The sequence below is a fragment of the Manis javanica genome, chromosome 3, assembly GCF_040802235.1.
Source record: "Manis javanica isolate MJ-LG chromosome 3, MJ_LKY, whole genome shotgun sequence".
NCBI lineage: Eukaryota > Metazoa > Chordata > Mammalia > Pholidota > Manidae > Manis > Manis javanica.
In genome coordinates this window covers 113,210,063-113,228,984 of record NC_133158.1, presented here as the reverse complement: position 1 = coordinate 113,228,984, position 18,922 = coordinate 113,210,063, and the positions used below count along the sequence as shown (strand labels likewise).

Genomic DNA, 18,922 nt, shown 5'->3' with positions numbered 1-18,922 from the left:
ATAGTTAGATTTCACAAAGCATAGCGTCAAGTTTTAAAACCATCTGGAAACTCCTAGTCAAATTCACATGTCCCTTGGCAAGGTCTTTTTAAAATGTTCCGTAAAACTACAGACAATGGGAAATTTCTCATCACATGACTGGTACCTTATGGTGACCACAAGAAAAATGTTCCCTAAAACTAATCCATAAACAACCCAAAAGAAAATACTATAACAGTAGACAGAAAAATCTTCATGTTTCAATAGCTAGATTACTGGATTTTTAGGGCACAAGGATCACAAATACACAAGTCTTTTTATTCAGAGTAGAATGTATTAAATCAAGCTGGAAAGAGAACTAATTAGGCAAGTAGACTCTAAAGTCACGATAAGCAATGGGAAAGTATTTACAAGTATGTCCTGAGATTAGATTTTTGATAAATTTCAAAATTCATCAAATTTAGATACATCCCAAATGCTTATAATTGAAAAGCAAAATAAAATTCTAAGTAATATTCAATAGATTACTCTTTCTTCTTTTATAGTTACTTACCGATGACCTAGAAAATAAGACTTTTGTTAAAACGTTTTAACTATTTTGTTTTTGTTTGTGAAAATAGTTTTATATAATTCATCACACTATATCATAAACATTCTTTACAAATCTACTTTTTACTAGTGTTTTCATCAAAATGTTCTTTAAAAGCATATGAAAATGAAATTAATTTGCTATCCATATTGTTTTAATAGCTGAAGTTATATTTTGTTTTATCAAAATACAGATTGTTTGGAATTTCCATGGCAAGTAAAAAGAATGCCAGGTTTCGGGCCTCAATTTTGTCACAAACCAGCTGTGTAACCTTGAATGAGCAACCACCTCTCAGCACCACCATTTCTTTACTAAAAAGTGTTGAACTATGACATATGATTCTAATCAATGATTGTCACCCCACTACATACAGACGGCATCTCCTTTAGAAAGCAGCCTCATTTCCACAGGTATTGTCTTTTTCACTTTGCAAATGGTAGATAACATGTCTACAATTGAGAATTTAATACTTATTCCCTATGTGATTTGATTTTAGCTACATTTTAATACCTATGCCAATTAACAGAATTCACGAAAAAGTCCATACTTAAATCAAAATTAGTTTTCTTCTATTGCCCCAAATGGCAATTCAATTTTCCACTAACACTTACTGCGCTTCATTCTGAAGTGTGAGATCATTTCTCATTGGAGTAGTCCATGGAAGTTCATTTCATTTCTTCTTAATATAATGGTATAGTTTCTATGGGTTTATTGTATTTTCACTGAGTTAAACTTTAAGTAGGTTGTTTTGAAATCTGAAGGTTAAAATTCTAACATTACCTCATGGAACCATATTGGTTGAGAAATCTGTTTATTATGAAAATTTGACAATCATACTCTCTTATTTCAATTTCCTATCTGCTATGGAAATTTGCAAAGAAAAGTTTAAAAGACTATTGTCTTAATTTTTACAGCTTAGAAAACAAAATTTTAGTATTTTATTTTTACTTTACAATCATTAAAAACATTGTTTCTAACCAGAGCATCTTAGTCCTTCTATAGTTGTACACTATTGAAAAGTCTTATAGAACTCACAGAGGCTTAATATCAAATACAAACATTATTCTTTCCAGTTTACATTCATTTTCAGGTAAAGAAAAATTATTTCAAATAAAACACACTATGTACCATTTAAACATCTGACAATAGCAAATGCTAGGGAAATGCTCAATAAATCACTGGCACTTAGAAAATACCAGTCAATTTTTTTCTATATAACCTTATCACCAAGAAATCAAAATAAGTACACTAAGCATCCATTTCAAACTACTGAATATTCAAGTATAACTGTTTCCATTTAAATTAACAAAAATGCATATTAAATTAAACTTACCAGGAAAATTTTATTTATTTTGCTAACATTCATTTTTTAAAAAGAAAACAATCGTCTTTATCATTAAATGAATTCATATTCTGCTCAAATAGCAAATACAATATAGTATTCAACCAAAAATAGGATAGCAAATCAATTTAACCAGAACCTGATATGACGCTGAATTATTACAAAATTGTTCTTTTTCATTTTTGCCAAAAGAGAGTGTGGCATCCTTGAAAAAGGTAATCACTACTATTCAGAATGATGATCCAAAGGCAACCTAATCTTTAATCCTTTAATATCAGAAACTATTTCACTGTATTATATTAACATGAGAAAATACTTTTATACATTCATATTTATAAAATGTAAAATATTTTATACATTCATTTATTTAACAGACATTTACTGGATTAATATTTTATAAAAATAAGTTTAGCAAAAAATTCAGTTTTTGTAGCCAACAATTTAGAATAAACGAGCACTAGCTGCCACACACACTTCACATATGAAAATAATCCTATTTCTGAAAACTCCTAGAAAGTTACTGCAAAGATCAAAAGATCAAGATCATCTAACTTAAAGATTCAAACGCAAACACTAAGTAAAAATGTACATAAACATCATATAGTGGAGGAGCCCAAAGTGGGGTGGGGAGAGGGGGTACTCATCCTGTTTATCCATTATATTCAATATATAGTTTGTAATTTAATCAATTCATGACAAAATGGGTGGTAGCTCACATTCAGAATTTACTAATTATAATGAGCTAGTTACTACAGACCAAGCATTAGAAAGATTGTCTTTGCTTCTTGGTTAAAATTTTGCTTAAATTTAGAATTAGAATTAGAATTACTGCTGTCATTTTCACTTGCTTCTTAGGGTTCTCTTTCTTAGAAGGACATCTTGTCGTCAACGGACAGGGTTCAGAAAACTTACTATGGACTGTGAATTTAGAGAATTATGAAGGACAAAGTTGCCAAATCACAGGAAAAGTAAAAAAACTGAGGATATGTAAAGATTGAGACTAGTATTTGAAGTATATTACCTGTTCCAAGTTTTGAAGGCATTGCTGGCGCGTTTGAAAAGATATCCTTCCATAACAATGCCATTTGCAGCATCTACATTATATTCTAACTTAGAATCATCACTGGAGAAATCCTAGACAAAATAACACATAAAAAAGTTCATATGATTTGACTAAGTTCTCTCGACAACAAATTTAACCTAGAGAAACAACTCAAATGATAGAAAGCTTTGTATTAAGATAGTTACTTCAACAATATTCATACAAAAGGGGGATACCTAAATGTTCAATAACAGAGCAATGCTTCACCATATTATAAGTAGTATAAATCAGTGGGATAGTATGCAATAATGATTGTGATGATGATATAAAAACATAGATGATTACATAGAATATACTCTAAAAGAGAAAACAATATAAATTGTTTATATTATATAACACTGATTACAAGCACAAAATAATCTGTACACAGACAATGGAAATAGCTAAATTTAATAGAGTGCTATGTTTAAAATGTTTTCATTTATCCCAATACTTTATGGTGATGTGTGCTCACAATTTAATAAAAAGGAATATGGATATATTTAACTAGGATTATTTAAATGTACCATTATTTTCTAAATAAATTACTACTATGGTGGTTTTTAAATCTCATAGGAGTGGTAACTGCAATTTGGGAGTTCAGAAACAAGATAAAGGCCTTTTTTTTCTAAAATAAAATTTAGTTTTGCAAAAGAAAAGAACCACAGTTTGAAGTGGGCATTCCAAACTCACTTTTTTATGAGGACTATGGTCTTCTTTCATTCTAATCATTCTTGTCTTTACTTGAACGCAATTTAAACTTTCGATTTTCCTCCAAGGATTCATGAAGTTTGAAATCAGAAATCCTATATCTAAAATATTTCCTGATGAACTTCCAAAGTAATTTGAACAAAACTGTTAAGACTGCTTTCCCCAAATTTAAAACTCTAAAAATCAGTCTCAGTAGTTTCAAAATTACTTCTGGACTAATGATCAAAATTAGAATGCTATCCTATTAGGGCATATTAAGCCTTCTGTGCTGAGAATGTGTTTGGCAGAGGATGGACGGCCACCACTAAGAATGCTGGGATACATGGGTCCTGAACTGGAGGGGAAGCAGAGTGGCAATTATGAGTCCTTCCAAATCTAACAGTCTATGAAGATGGGAAATTGAAATGGACTAAATTCAGAATTAAAAACAAAAACTCTGCTGACATCTCTCAAAATTTAACCATAAAAAGATATGATAATCCAAAATAATCAAATGAAACAGAGTCCATAAATTAATTGCTACATTTCTTCCTACTTTTTTTTTGGAAAAAAATATCAGGAAAACTTTAATTTCCTCATTTGAAATTTACTTAAGGCTATATAATTCCTTTAACTATACAGACAAGATTAAGTCAATAATAGATACAATTGAGTGGCAACATTGTAAATGTTTTAAATGTAACACTGGCAGTTTTTTACTAACCCTGATGTGACTAAATACATAACATAAGACTTCCTTGAAAGTGCAGTACATGTTACAAGTATTTTTCTAATTTTCAGCTATATTTCTTGAGATAAATTAAGTCTTCGGTTTAATTATGATTAATATCAACTAATTTTATAGTACTTTAAATGTGACAGATTACATGATTTTATAATGAAAGTAACTGATAATGTCAGATAAATATATAATATTAGAATTTAAATACATTAGTGAACAGACAAATTAGGAAGGAATACTCAAAGGCAAAAGATTAAGTGAAAACTGGAAGCCAAAGAGGTAAGCAGATCAAGAAAGCCAGATTTCACCTTAAGGGCCTTTGCCTCATCAGGGAACATGAAGCTGTGGCATTGAGACCCACTAACAGAAGCAAGACCAAGGCTGGCCAATGAAAGGAATCTAATAGAAGCTTTCCCTTTTGAAAATACAAACAAGATAAAAAGAACCATTATTCCTACTTCAGTTCAAGATTATGCTGGAAGTCCTAGCCAATAAAGATAACAAACAAAAAATAAAGGTAAGGACTGGAAGGGAAGAAATGAGCTATCATTATTTGCAGATATGACTCAGTACACAGAATACCCAAAAAAACCCAGACTAAAGAGAGTTTAACAAGATTACAGGTTACAAAAATCAATACTGAAAATCAATTTTATTCTAATAAATAACCAAAGTAAATGGTGAGAAAAGAAATTTCTAAAAGACAACCTTTACAGTAACATTTGCAATATATGTGTCTAGGAATAAATCTAACAAAGGATATATAAGAAAATTATCAAGCTTTATGAAGGACATTCAAGAAAACTTATATGGAGAAATATTTCAAGCTCATGGATTGGAAGACAGTATAAAATAAAGATTAAAAAAAAGAATGGATAAAGGAACAAATAGAGCTTCTGTTTTTGGACTATAAAAAAATAAAAAAATAAAAAATAAAATAAATAAAATAATATAAAAAATAAAGATAACAATTCTTTCCCAAATTGATTCACAGATCAAAGGCAATCCTAACCAAAATCCAAAAAGCTATTTTTATGCAACCTGAAAAGAGCTCCTGAAATTTATATGAGAATGTAAAATTTAGGCAGTTCAATTTTGAAGAAGAGAAGGTAAGAGGGTTTGCTTTGTCAGGTATCAAGACATACTTAAAATAATTAAGACAGCAGAGAATTGGTAAAATTAAGAGAAAGAGAAAAAAGACCAATGAAAAAGAATACAGAGCCTAAAACAGACCTTACATGTATGGAAATGTGAGGTTTAATAAAGGATATAACACTGAATAAAAGGGAAAGAATAAAAACTTTTTAATATCTGATTCCGGTTCAACTAGCTACCAATGTGAAAATAAAAGGAAATTGGATCTCTACCTCCAACCATACACAAAGGCCCAATTACAGATAGATTTAAGGTCTGAACACAAAAGGCAAATCTCTAAATGCTTAGAAGATTGTACAGGAGAATCTATCTTCATGATCTTGGGTTGGGAAAGATTTATTAAACAATACACAAAAAATACCAAACATAAAAGACTTATCTTTAAAAACTAAATTAGAAACACATATATCCCAAAAGTAGGTGATACCCAAATTAAGTGAAAAATTTGATCAACAGTCAAATAACCTGATGGAAAAATAGGAGAGACTAACAGACATTTTACAAACATGATATCAAATGACCAACAGACCTAGGGGAAGCTGCTCAATCAAGCTAATTATGACTAAAGCATAAATTAACACCACAATAAGATGTCACTGTCTACCTACAAAACTCTCACAATATGAGTAGGGAAGGAGTAATGGAAACTCTAACACAGTGCTACCTGCCAGGAATGGTGTAACATTTTGGAAAATAACTTAGCATTATCTACTAATGCTGAACATATACACACACTCTGACGAGCAGTGTTACTCCTAGGTATAAATCCATCAGGAATGTGTACACATATCTAAAAGGCATGTACATGAATATGCATAACATCAATGTTTCCTCAATTGATTTCAATTCTTGAAAAATCTAGGTAATTATATTAGACATCCTGTCCCTTAACTTTTGACTGAATCTTTTTCTTTTCCTTTTTTTCCTTTACCTGTAATGCAGCCTTGGGTCAGCATTTGAGGGCAGAAAAAGGTAAGTATTCATAATGAGTAAAGATAGCATTACTTTCTTTAAGGAAAGCAGTGATTGTCATTTAAAATCAAATAAATTAATCTAAGATTTAGCAATTACTACTTTTGAACATTCAGTAAAACATTAAGCTGGAAATACAACAGGAAAGATATTAAAAGAAGTATATATTCATTAAACAATTCAGTTTAAGCAAATAGTCACATTTCTACAAATACCTCTCATTTTAATTAGATTGGTCCCAATCTTTAACAATCTTTCTATGGTAATGTCATTAAAACAAGTTACCCAACAAGTAACTTTTAAACAAAACAAAACATGGAGTAAGTCCTAGCTGACTATAACTAGAAGTAACTAACTTAAAGATGCCCTGTTAGAAATCCTCCCATCTATAAAGAATGTCTCTTAGTGTTAATAACCTATCACCAACAAAAATTTTGCTTACTTTATAAATGATTTCACTTCATTCTTTGCCACTGATATCTTCTATGTCAGATCTATTTTACTGGTATTTTAAATTCTAAATAAACTGCAACATAAGTTGATTTGACTTCTCAGTACCAAGGGAACAGATTTCTTAAAGCAATGCTAGAAGTCATCTTTTTTTTTTCTTTTATGGGAAAGCACAAACACAGTTCCCCCACTACCACAAATTATGCAGCTGAGTTTCCCACATTTAAGGAAATTGCAGGGATCAGCACATGCAAAGTGCAATAAATAAGCCTCGCCCTGGGAAAACCACCTTTTAGGATCAAGGTATTCCACTGCCAAGTATAGAGGCATCTGGTTACATACCCATATTACTACATTCAATCTCCAATTCCCTCGTTTTATTTTTAGATTACTATACATAAAGTATCATTTACTATATAAAATATTAGTAATTGAGCTCCAGGTTTACCATATTCAAAGTGTTAGTATGCAGAAATAAAAAAAGGTTTCATATTTAAACTTTCATTCTTAAAAAAATATTTTTCAAATACTAGTTTAGCTAGGCTTGGGCAAATTAACAAGAAGTGTAAGTGAAATTTCAGTGTTACAAGTGCTGTCTCTGAATGACTGCATCTGTAAAGTTCCTAAAACCAAACAAACACATGATACAAAAGTGCTTTCCCCGACCACCCACCTCCAACCTTCCCATTCCATCCCCTCTCTCTCACACAATCTCACACACACACTTTTATAGGAGTTGGTGATATCCTAATGCAAACTATGCATAGCATTTTAAATCCAACGAGAGGCCACTTTTAAATTAGTTAAGACCCTAAAAGACTGAAGTTTTTATAAACTGGTTCAAGAGCAAGGTTTTCAAATACTTTGATATAAAAGAATAATAAAATATGTGCCTGAATATCTGGAAAATTTTATTTTTCACAAAAAAGGGGGGAAATTGGTCTACACAATTTAATTATTAAACCAACTCGAAGAATTGCTCCAACACAGTGGTATCTTGCTGAAAACAATAATCAAACAGTTGTGTAAAATGATATCTCCTTCAGCTATTCCCCTCAAGTACCTTTTGTTGAATGGTGGAATGTTTTTGCTCCATCTCTCTTTTCTCCTTTGCTGCATCTACAACCAGTCGATCCAACTATAAAGGGGGGAGGACAAAATTACATGATTTTAAAAGTTCAAGACAAAAGATATGATTATTTTTTTAAATCACACTCCCAGAAAGTCAGTAAATTTAAGTTTACTTAAAGAGGCATTTTGGCTAAACTTTAAAGTTCTTTTTTTTTTTCTGGTATCAAATCCAAAACTACTCTAGGGAAAATTTTTCTAAGAAGAGTCATGGTTCTAAGCAAATGTGACAGGTGGCCTTGTCAAGGGCACAAAAGAGGTAACATGTTCACTCCTTGAATAAGGAAAATGACTCTAGCCTAAGTCATCTGCTGGCCCACTCTGCATTGCAGCAGTTAGAATCAAAGATAGAATAAAGATCCACTGGTGATTTTTCCCCCAAAACAGCAAAACATAGCAGCCAAGCTAGTATAGGCCAGTTCTCACAAGTGCAATGTAACATAATAGATACTTCCAATGACTCAAGATGCTTCATGTTTTTTCAAGTCAGCTTCCTAATGTTATAATCAAATCTAAAAGGTAAAAAAAAATAATTCACCAGATAAAAGAGAAAGCTAAAAAATTTATAATGGTAATAATCATAATTACTGCTAGTAATCATTCTTAAGACCAGGGTATAAAATCAATAAGTTTTAAGGTTCTTTAAAAGCTCAAAAAACTTATGACCTCATAAAACCCCATTTTTATTTCTTATTCCTTTACATTGGAAAAGGTGATTTTCCATCAGGAGAAAACTATCTGATTTCCAGTATTACTGACAAAGGCACTGGCTTCTTGAACTCCTCTTTGCTGGAATAAGAAACAACTGGATTATAGAAATATCATTTGACCCAGTAATTCCACTCCTAGGAATTTATCTGAAGAAAACAAGATCCCTCATTCAAAAAGACATATGTTTATTGCTGCACTAAATACAATAGCCAAGATACGGAGGCAACCTAAGTGTCCATCAGTAGATGAATGTATAAAGAAGAGGGGGTACATATATACAGTGGAATACTATTCAGGCATAAGAAAGAAACAAATCCTCCCATTTGCAACAACATGGATGGAGCTAGAGGGTATCATGCTCAGTGAAATAAGGCAGGTGGAGAAAGACAAATATCAAATGATTTCACTCATTTGTGGATATAAAAACACAGCAAAACAGAGGAACACAATAGCAGTAGACTCACAGACACTGAAAAGGGACTAGTGATTACCAAAAGGGAAAGGTTGGGAGGATGGGTGGGGAGGGAGAAGGGAATTAAGTAGCACTATAATTTGTAATCACAATACAGGTAGGTCACAGGGACAGTAGCACAGGACAGAGAATACAATTAATGACTCTATAACATCTTACTACACTGATAGACAATGACTGCAATGGAGGGAGTGAGGACTTGATAATATGGATGAATGGTGAACCACTGTGCTGTGTATGTGAAACCATCATAATATTGTGTATCAATGATACTTTGATAAAAAAAAGAAAAAACAAACGACTGGATTATAAAATTCTCCATTATGTTTAGGAGTAGGGCCCACTCCTGTAGATTTTTGTCATTTTATCTTTGAACTCCCATCACCTCTATCTGATTAATTTGTGATAAATGAGTAAGTCACAATGTAAATAACAACAGAAAAATGGAGAAAGATAAAGTATTAAATGTCCAAATGTTTTAACAGATATCCTTTAAAAACTTAATTGAGCTTTCTTAAAAACCTATTTGATCCTTTATTCACTATCACAAATGTTTTTTCTACATGACAATAATTTTGGCCACAAAAGCTTAATATCACCGAATAGTAATAAAGAATAAAAAATTTTAAAAAACTATTGAAACAGAACTATCACTATTATAAAACATTTGATTTAGATGACACCCAATGTACTTCAGCTTAGGATCTAAAGTATATATGTCTTAGTGACATGTAACATTGCTTTAATGGGTACATGATGCACTAGGAAGATATCCTCAATAGTTTCTTACAGGAAATGAGTAGAATAGTCATTATACAATGGCCCTATACATCTCTTCATCTGGCTGTTAACTTGTATCTTTTACAGTATCCTTTATGACTGGAAAACCTAAGTATTTTCTTGAGTTCTGTGAGCTGTTCTAGCAAATTAATTGAACCTAAGGGGGACGTTGTGGGAACCTCCAATCTGTAGCAAGTTGGTCAGCAGTACAGGTAACTGCCTGGGGTTTGCAACTGGCATCTGGACTGGGAGGGGGAGGGTAGTCTTGTAGAATGGAGCCCTTAACCTGGGGAATCTGGTGCTGTCTCCGGGCAGATAGCATCAGAATTGAGTTGAGTTCTCCGACATGCTGCTGGTGTCTGAGAATTGCTTGGTGATGTATGTGTGGAAAGACTCCCCCACCGCACACACACACACTGGAATCAGGTCTAAGAACCCAAAAGGAGTTAAGCATAGCTCACCCATCACATTTGGTGTCAGAAGTGAGATCTGTCAGAACAGCCCAGGCTCACATAAATATGTGGTTTTTGAAGAGAAAGAATGAAAGGGCAAGGGATAAGGAACCTTCGATGCTTGAATGGCTACCTAGTCATCCATAGTATGAAACAGCAGCTGTGTTGCAATCAGGTACTAAGGGTAAAAGCTATCAGTGGAATTTAGAAATGGCAGTGGACCCAACTCCTAAGGACTTGGCTCACTGGATTAGTAAGGAAATGCAAACTAATAAGAAGCAGGCTAAATTCACCATTCCCTCGTTATTGTTATCTGTAATAGTCAAATTGAAAATAAAAGAAAGTACTGGGTCAGAGCTTGATGATGAACTAAGCTCGGATTTTGGTCAATCTGAGCTTCTCCCATTAGCCTCAAAGCTGCCTAGAAAGGGAAAAATTATGTCAGAGCAACAGGAAGTACCTCTGAGACCTCTGGTCACCAAGAAGACCAGTTATGTAGGGGGAGGTGAAAACCAGGAAATGACTGAAACCAGGGGATATAGTGTGAAAGAATTGGCTCATTATATAGATTGGTATCACCAGCTTCCTGAAGAACCTTTACTAAAGTAGATTGTAAGAGTAACCAGTTTGGGGGCTGTGTCTTTGGTTTTGAGTGCTTCAGTGTGGAGGAGCATGTTTGGGATGACCCAAGACCCACAGCTCACTATTGAACAATCACAGATGGCTGTAGGTGATCCAAATGGGAGGTTATTCTTAAGAGAACAGCTAGCCTGGTGGACTGAATAAAAGCCACTGTGAGGTCTGTTTATCCTGGGAAGGGGGAATGCCCAGCTTCCCCTATGAATGCCAAATGGAAAACCCCAGGTGAAGCAGCTGATATCGCTTCATAGGCAAGCCATGTGGTTTTATGATGACTGAGATATTCACCCACTGACTGTTCCTGTTATACAGGTTATGGTGAATGCTGTGATTAAGGGGGCCCCTGTTACATAGGCACCCCATGTAACTTTACTGCTACAAAACCGAACAGTTCAAGAAGACGTCAGATTTGTTATCTCAGCTTCCCTGCATGGGTCTTACTAATAACAAGAGCATTAAAGTAATTAAGAAAATGGGGAGGGACAAAGGAGAGAGTCAAGGGACTCGACCCAACAGAGTGGAAGTCTTCACATGGTTATTGAAAAATGGGATGAATAAAGCAGACACTGACTGGGCTAAAACAAAGGTGTTAATGCAGCACTACCAGAGACTGGGTGGGCCAGTGGGGCCCCCTATTGTTCCCCCAACATTACAGAGGCTCAAGCAAGTCCACTCTATCTACCCCAGTTTGGAGGAATTTAAAAAGCCTAAAGGTTAAGATTACAATGAGAAACCCTAACCTGGAATCCCTTGGGGTGCTGGTCAGGCAGGTTAATCCACTTAAACATGGATAAAAGGGCCAGGATCTTCTGGCTACACCCCCATCCCAGGACCTGAGGTCATTTGCACATGTATGGGTAAAATGGCTAGGGGGAGGAGAAGAAACTTTCCTGGGACTCCTTGATATGGGAGTCCATTGCACTGTAATTCCAAAACCTATAGGTATAAAGGCTTATCAGGGGCTAAATAGATTGGGAGGATATGGAGATGCAAAGGTAGATGAGATTAAGGTGAAAGTTCGGATGAAAACTGGAGTATTTGAGCAGAGGTGGTTGCATCTGCTTTATCTGAATGTATTATTGGGATGGATATTACCTCTGACTGGGATTGTTTCCCCTACAAATACTGTAAAACAGAGGCACATAAGCCCACCCTCAGGCCAGTTTTAATTGGACAGGCTAAATAGGAACTGCTATAACTGTCCAAGCCCACCCAGGCGATTAACTTGAAGCAACAGAGAGTACCTGGCAGACAAAAAGAGATCATGCTAGAAGCTGGAGTGCTGCTGTCCACAAATTCACTGTACAACAGTCCTATGTGGCCAGTGAAATAGGTAGATGGCTTGGGGAGACTAACAGTAGACTACTGAGGCTTAAATAAAGTTGTATCACCCATAACCTCAGCAGTTCCAGACATGGGCTCAACCACACAGAAAATACAGCAGGTCAAAGAAGACTGGTCGTCTGTGATTGACCTTGCAAATGCTTTCTTCTCCACCTCTGAAAACAGTCAACCACAGTTTGCCTTCATATGGAAAAAATCCCAATTTACTTTTACAGTGATACCACAAGGTTACGTGAACTCACTAGCTTATTGTCATGACTTGGTCAGGAGGGACTTGGACTTGATGCAGGTCTCGAGTGTAATAATACACCATATACTGATGACAGTACGATAATATCAGAAACAGAAGAGTATGCCAGGATTGATTTGAACACAACAGTGACACATAGGACCAACCAGGACTGGTTAATAAATCCAACACAGGTTCAAGGGCCTGCTCAAACAGTGAAATTCTTAGGAATAACATGGGGAGGAGTCCCCTGGGATACTGTGCAAGTGACTAAGAATAAACTGCTGTCACTACTCACCCCTAGAACCCACACAAGAAGCCCAGCATTTGGTTGGTTTATTTGGATTTTGGAGGACACATATTCCACACCTGGGAATATTGCTAGCTCCCATCTGTAAGACTACACAAAAGAAAGCTATATTGGAGTGGGGAACTGAACAAAAGCAAGCCATGCCTGAATTACCAAAGGCAGTCACGCTCTCAGCACCTTTGGGCCCTTATGACTCCCACTCAGACTAATGATCTTGGAAGTAGCAAAAGCCCATGAGCACTTCCCAGTGGCAACTGTTGGGATCTGGGACCAGAAAATTCCCAGCTGCTGCTGCCCAGTATGCAACATTTGAAAGATAACTATTAGCATGCTATTGGGCATTAACTGAGACTGCCTCAATGACTGAAGGACATAAAATAATCTTGAAACCTGAGCTACTCAAAATGCCTTGGGTGATGTCAGAGAAACACTCTAATAAGGAAGGCAGTGACCAGAAGAGTTCCATAATAAAATAGAAATGGTTCATATAGGAGCATTCAGCCAGGAGAATGCAAGGAGGCCCACACCATATCTATGAGCAGACAGCCACTTTTTGTCTGGGACCAACGCTGGAGCCACCTGATGAGCTGCCAGAATTGACTGCTCCATGGGCTGTGCCCTATGAATGGCTCTCAGCTGAAATGCAAAGAGCTGCCTGGTTAACAGATGACAGTTCCAAGATGAATGGACGATATCCTGTTTGGAAAGCTGCTGCCTTAAGACCAGAGGATGGCAAGGTTCTGGTTGAAGAAGGTAAGAACAATTGAGCTCAGTGGGCTGAACTGCATGCTGTTTTCCTGGCAGTGATGGAAAAATTGAACAATGAAAAAAGCCCCTATGTTTAGATTTTTACTGAATCATGGGCTGAAGCCAATGGCCCGGCTATACGGTCAGGTAAATGGGTAATGGAAAACTGGACTATTAAAGAATGTCCATGTGGGGTGCAGCCCTTTGGAAATCACTCTGGAAATTTGAGGGGCATAATTAAAGGAGGACAAGTTGATACCCATCAGAAGAGCCCCCTTCCTGAATCAGAAGGTGATTGGAACCACCAAATGGACCTGTTGGTGCATTCCCTGGAGGTGGCCACCTGTGTCAATGAAATGAGTGGACATGGGGGAACTGTAGCAATGCAAAGATAGGCTGAGTCTAGACATATTCCTCTTGCACCCTATGAAGCACAGAATGCCAACAAGAACTGTTCCATCTGTCAACAAGAGAGACAAACACTGCAGTTGGCTATGGGGAAAATTCCCCAGGGGGAAGGCCCCACACATAGCTGGCAAGTGGATTATATTGGACCAATGCCAGTAGCCCCTGGGGGCTATAAATGGATCCTAACTGCAATAGACACTTATTCTGGACTGGGCTTTGCATACCTGATGGTAGATGCAAATGTTCAAAATATTGGATTGGAACAGAAGATGCCATTATCAATTTAGACCACCAAATTACATGTGTTCAGACCAAGGGACATACTTTACAGCCCATAGTGTCCAACACTGAGCCAAGAGACATCACATCAGATGGACGGACACACCATGTTTCATATCATCCTCAGAGCAATGGTTTAACAGAAAACTGGAATGGACACTGTAACAGTTGCTGTCTAAAATGGGGGGAGATAAAGGCATGAGGGGCTGGCTTACACACCTTTAAGGGTGTGTACTCACAGTTAGGGGGGCTAAGGAAGGGTCCCCACTAGATAGATTTGTCCACTTTTCTGGGGGACTTGGGGAAGAGGGAGTGGGGAGTATGCTAGTGAGACTATACAGTTCTTCCCCATATCTCTGCAACTTTCTATTTGATGCACTGGTCCCAGGACCACGGCTGCAACTGTGAGTGCCAGAAGCAGAGAAGAGAGAGACTGCATCTCTCTTTGCCCTTTCCTCTTTTCTATTAGCCAGAATTTGTATATGATGGTTAAAGCTTCAACACACACTTTTTACATGAGGTAGAATCAAATGATACAGTAGGCCTGGGTCCCTGCAAATCAAGTGACCACTATACGAGCCCTTTGACTTTACATAGGAGAAATAAAATTTTATCTTGTTGAAGCTACTATTATTTTCAGTTTTATATCACATGCAAACAAACCTAATCTAAATTTATATACCCAGACAGGACAATTAGCAGAGATTAAAAGTCTGGTGATTTGTTGGCTTCTTCCAATAGATTAAGTTTTTTGGGGCAGGGAAGAGTATCTCTGTAATCCATGGCATATGCCCTACATACTATCCTTTTTTTCCCCATATATCTCAAACACACGAGCAAACATGCATAGGCCATAATTATTTTTGGTCAATTAGTACAATTCTCATTCTACTCTTACTTTACTCCCATTTCCCTACACTACACTTTTCATCCTTAACCTCCTTTCCTCAATAGGTAACCTGAACCATTTGAGGAAATAAAATCACCTAAAAATTGATACTATTAAATCCAGAAAGCTCACCAATTAACAAAACAGAATGTCTCAGGATAGATTAAATAAAAAGTTCTGATCAGATATCAAAAATAATTTGAACCTCATGAAGTTTCTATATAATATCCTTATAAATATATGTATAATTCATGCATGCACACATGTATATAAAGTGAAAAAGTTCCCCAGAGTTCTGTAATCTTAAGATTCTAAAATTTTATTATTCAAGATAGCAGAATATATACTTTTTGAAAATAAAAAGTTCTAACTCAAATGAAAAACCATATAGGACAGTAACTCAATTATCCAAATGTAAGAAATGAAAAATTCAGCTATGGATACTATAAAACTGACACTTTGCTTGTAAATTTTCCTTTTCAGTACCTTCATATACTATCTACAACATATTTTCTAACCTCAATCTCAATTTTTGTTACACATTTAACCCATACATAAATCTGCAGTACCATAAAAATATCTTCATTAAATAAATGAAATGTCAAATTTCCCAATATGTTACATTTCTTTTTAAATACACCTATTGGAGCAAAGGTTACAAAAACAAAAATAAACAAGTGGGACTATACCAAACTAAAAAGTTTCTCCATAGCAAAGGAAACCATCAACAAAATAAAAAGGCAACCTAATGAGTAGCAGTCACTATTTGCAAATCATGTATCTGATAAGGGGCTAATATTCAAAAATATATAAAGAACTCATACACCTAACTACCCAATTAAAACATACGCAGAAGATCTAAAGAGACATGTTTCCAAAGAAGACACACAGGTGGCTAACTGGCACAGGAAAAGATACTCAACATCACTGATCACCAGAAAATGCTAATCAAAACCACAAGGAGGTATCACCTCATATCTGTTAGAATGACTGTCATCAAAAAGACAAGAGATAACAAGTGTTGGCAAGTATGTGGAGAAAAGGGAACCCTTGTAAACTCAGTAGGAATGTAGGTGCAGCTGCTATGGAAAACAATACAGAGGTTCCTCAAAAATTAAAAATAGAACTACCATATGATCCAGCAATTCCACTTCTGGATATTTATCCAAAAGAAACAAAGACATTAATTTGAAAAGATATCTGCATCTCTAAGCTCACTGCAGCATTATTTACAATAGCCAAGGCATGGCAACAACCTAAGTGTCCACCAACAGATGAATGAATAAAGAAAATGGGGTATGTATACACAACGGAGTATTATTCAGCCATTTAAAAAGAAGGAAATCCTGTCTTCTGTGACAACGTGGATGGATGCAGACAGTATTGTGCTAAGTGATATAAGGCAGACAGAGAAAGACAAATACTATATGACCTCACTGATAGGTAGAATAAAAAACCAAACTCATGGATACACAGAACAGATTGGAGGTTGCCAAAGGTAGGGTAAGAAGTGGACAAAATGGGTGAAGAGGGACAAAAAGTACAAACTTTAAGTTATAAAAACTCCTAGGGATTTAATGTACAATATAGTGACTACAGTTAATAATACTGTGTTAAACATCTGACATTTGCTAAGAGATTAGATCTTAAAAGTTCTCATAGCAGGAAAAATGTTTTTAACTGTTAAATGAGCATTTTGCAATTTATACATATATTGATCATTTTGTACACCTGAAACTAATAATGTTATACGTCAATTATATCTCAATTTTAAAAAATCCAGATATCAATGTAGAACACAGAATTAGGAAGTATAGTACATTACCTGTGCACCAAGATCTTTCATGTAGGGCCCAAGTTCACTAAATAGATCATATCCTTGATGAAAGAAGGCCAAATGGGCATACATAAAGGATAACATCTAACAGGAGAAAAAAAAGATTCGCATCTTAAAATCAGTTCTTAGATGGATATTCTAATATTGTTAAAGACCTTGATACTACCTAATGTTTAAAAATTATTCTACAAGAGCCCAATATATCTGACCTATTTAAAATTAAACTGAGTCATTTTTCTTATAGAAGTATTTCAGAAATATCTGCAAATATGAGAACAAATTTCCAAGTGGTTTAAAATTTTAACAATGCCCCAAATTTTACTTGTTTAGACTGTCCAGACAATCAAAATTTATACAGTAATAATTCAAAGAATCAAGCTTTTAAGAGCTCCACCGTCTTCCTAGGTATATTGTAAAGCATCTGTGTGCCTTTACTTCAGCCACACTCACTGGCAAAACCTTAAATTGTAAATAAGACATTAAAAGATTAGAAGGAGAAATATGAAGCTCTCAACACACAATTACGAGCACTTTACAACCTACTAGATGACTTAAGCACAACCTGAAGTAGAGGAATGCTCATTTTTTCCCCCCAAGATAACAAAATAAAATGAGTCAATCAAATTTCCAATATGGAAGTCTGATTATATTCATTCTAAAAATCCTAAAACATTGTTAGTGGATTAAAAAGACTTTTTTCCACATTTGCCTGTATTTTTACCTATTCATGAGAGAAAAATCACCCCTATTTTTATTACTTGCTTTTACATGAAAAGGAATTATTCAGTCACAATACTGAAACAATCTTCCAAACATCCATATTATTTTTAGTAACAAGAATCTTTCAAAAGAAATGTTTTTTTGAAGAGAAAAAATTAAATGAAGTACAAAGAAAAAAGGACAAAGTTCACTAAAAGATTATTCTGGAATTAGATAATGGTGGTTGTACAACTCTGTGAAATAAAAAATACTGAATTTTATAAAAAAGAGAGGGAGAGATTAATAGTTACGACTACATAAAACTGTAAAATATGCCTGCACATCAAAACATATAATAAGCATATTAGAAGATAAATGATAAACCAGAAGATCCAGAACAAAAGGTTAATAGTTTTAGCATATAAGAGATATTACAAACCAGTGTATGAAAAACTGAAAAAGAGACAGAAAATGAGACAAAGAACAATAAACATAGGCAACACAAGTGACCAAAAAAAAAAAATATATATATATATATATATATATGGAAAGAATAATCAAACTCATTTATACTAAATGCAAAATTGAACAATGAGATGACATTTTCTGTCTACCAAATTGTGAGCAGAGTGGGGCAAACTAAACCCCCAACTAATACCCGGTGCTGCTAAAAAAAAAATGTTCACTCTGAGCTGTGTAACCTTTAAAATATGACAATATTTTTTATTAATTAAATGTGTAAACTCTCTTGACTAAGTAAACACCTGTCTTAATCTACCCCGCTATTCCTTAATGTCAAACATGGAAATTATTTAATAATCTGTTAATAAGTGAAGTTAATTGATGGTATATTCAAGGTCAGTAAACCATGACCTGCAAACTATATCCAGATCCATCACCTGTTTTTGAATGACCTATAAGCTATCAATGGTTTTAACATCTGTAAACAGTTGAGGGATATGAAAAGAAGACATGAAACTCATGACACATGAAAAATA

General features: G+C 34.9%; 1 protein-coding gene and 1 non-coding gene across 4 annotated transcripts in view; both read right to left on the bottom strand.

The window, feature by feature from the left end:
- ACAP2 (ArfGAP with coiled-coil, ankyrin repeat and PH domains 2) overlaps positions 1-18,922 on the bottom strand; it is a 157,989-nt gene that overhangs the window by 49,223 nt on the left and 89,844 nt on the right. For all 3 annotated transcript variants that reach the window (XM_037024133.2, XM_073231868.1, XM_073231869.1), the window contains 3 exons: positions 17,214-17,309; positions 8,064-8,138; positions 2,932-3,044 (listed from right to left, as the gene is read on the bottom strand). In XM_037024133.2, coding sequence (XP_036880028.2) covers positions 2,932-3,044; positions 8,064-8,138; positions 17,214-17,309 — 284 coding nt within the window. The remainder of the gene's footprint in view (positions 1-2,931; positions 3,045-8,063; positions 8,139-17,213; positions 17,310-18,922) is intronic.
- LOC118973517 (U1 spliceosomal RNA) lies at positions 7,162-7,322 on the bottom strand. The gene has a single exon (XR_005062916.2). It is a non-coding gene; the product is annotated as a U1 spliceosomal RNA (small nuclear RNA).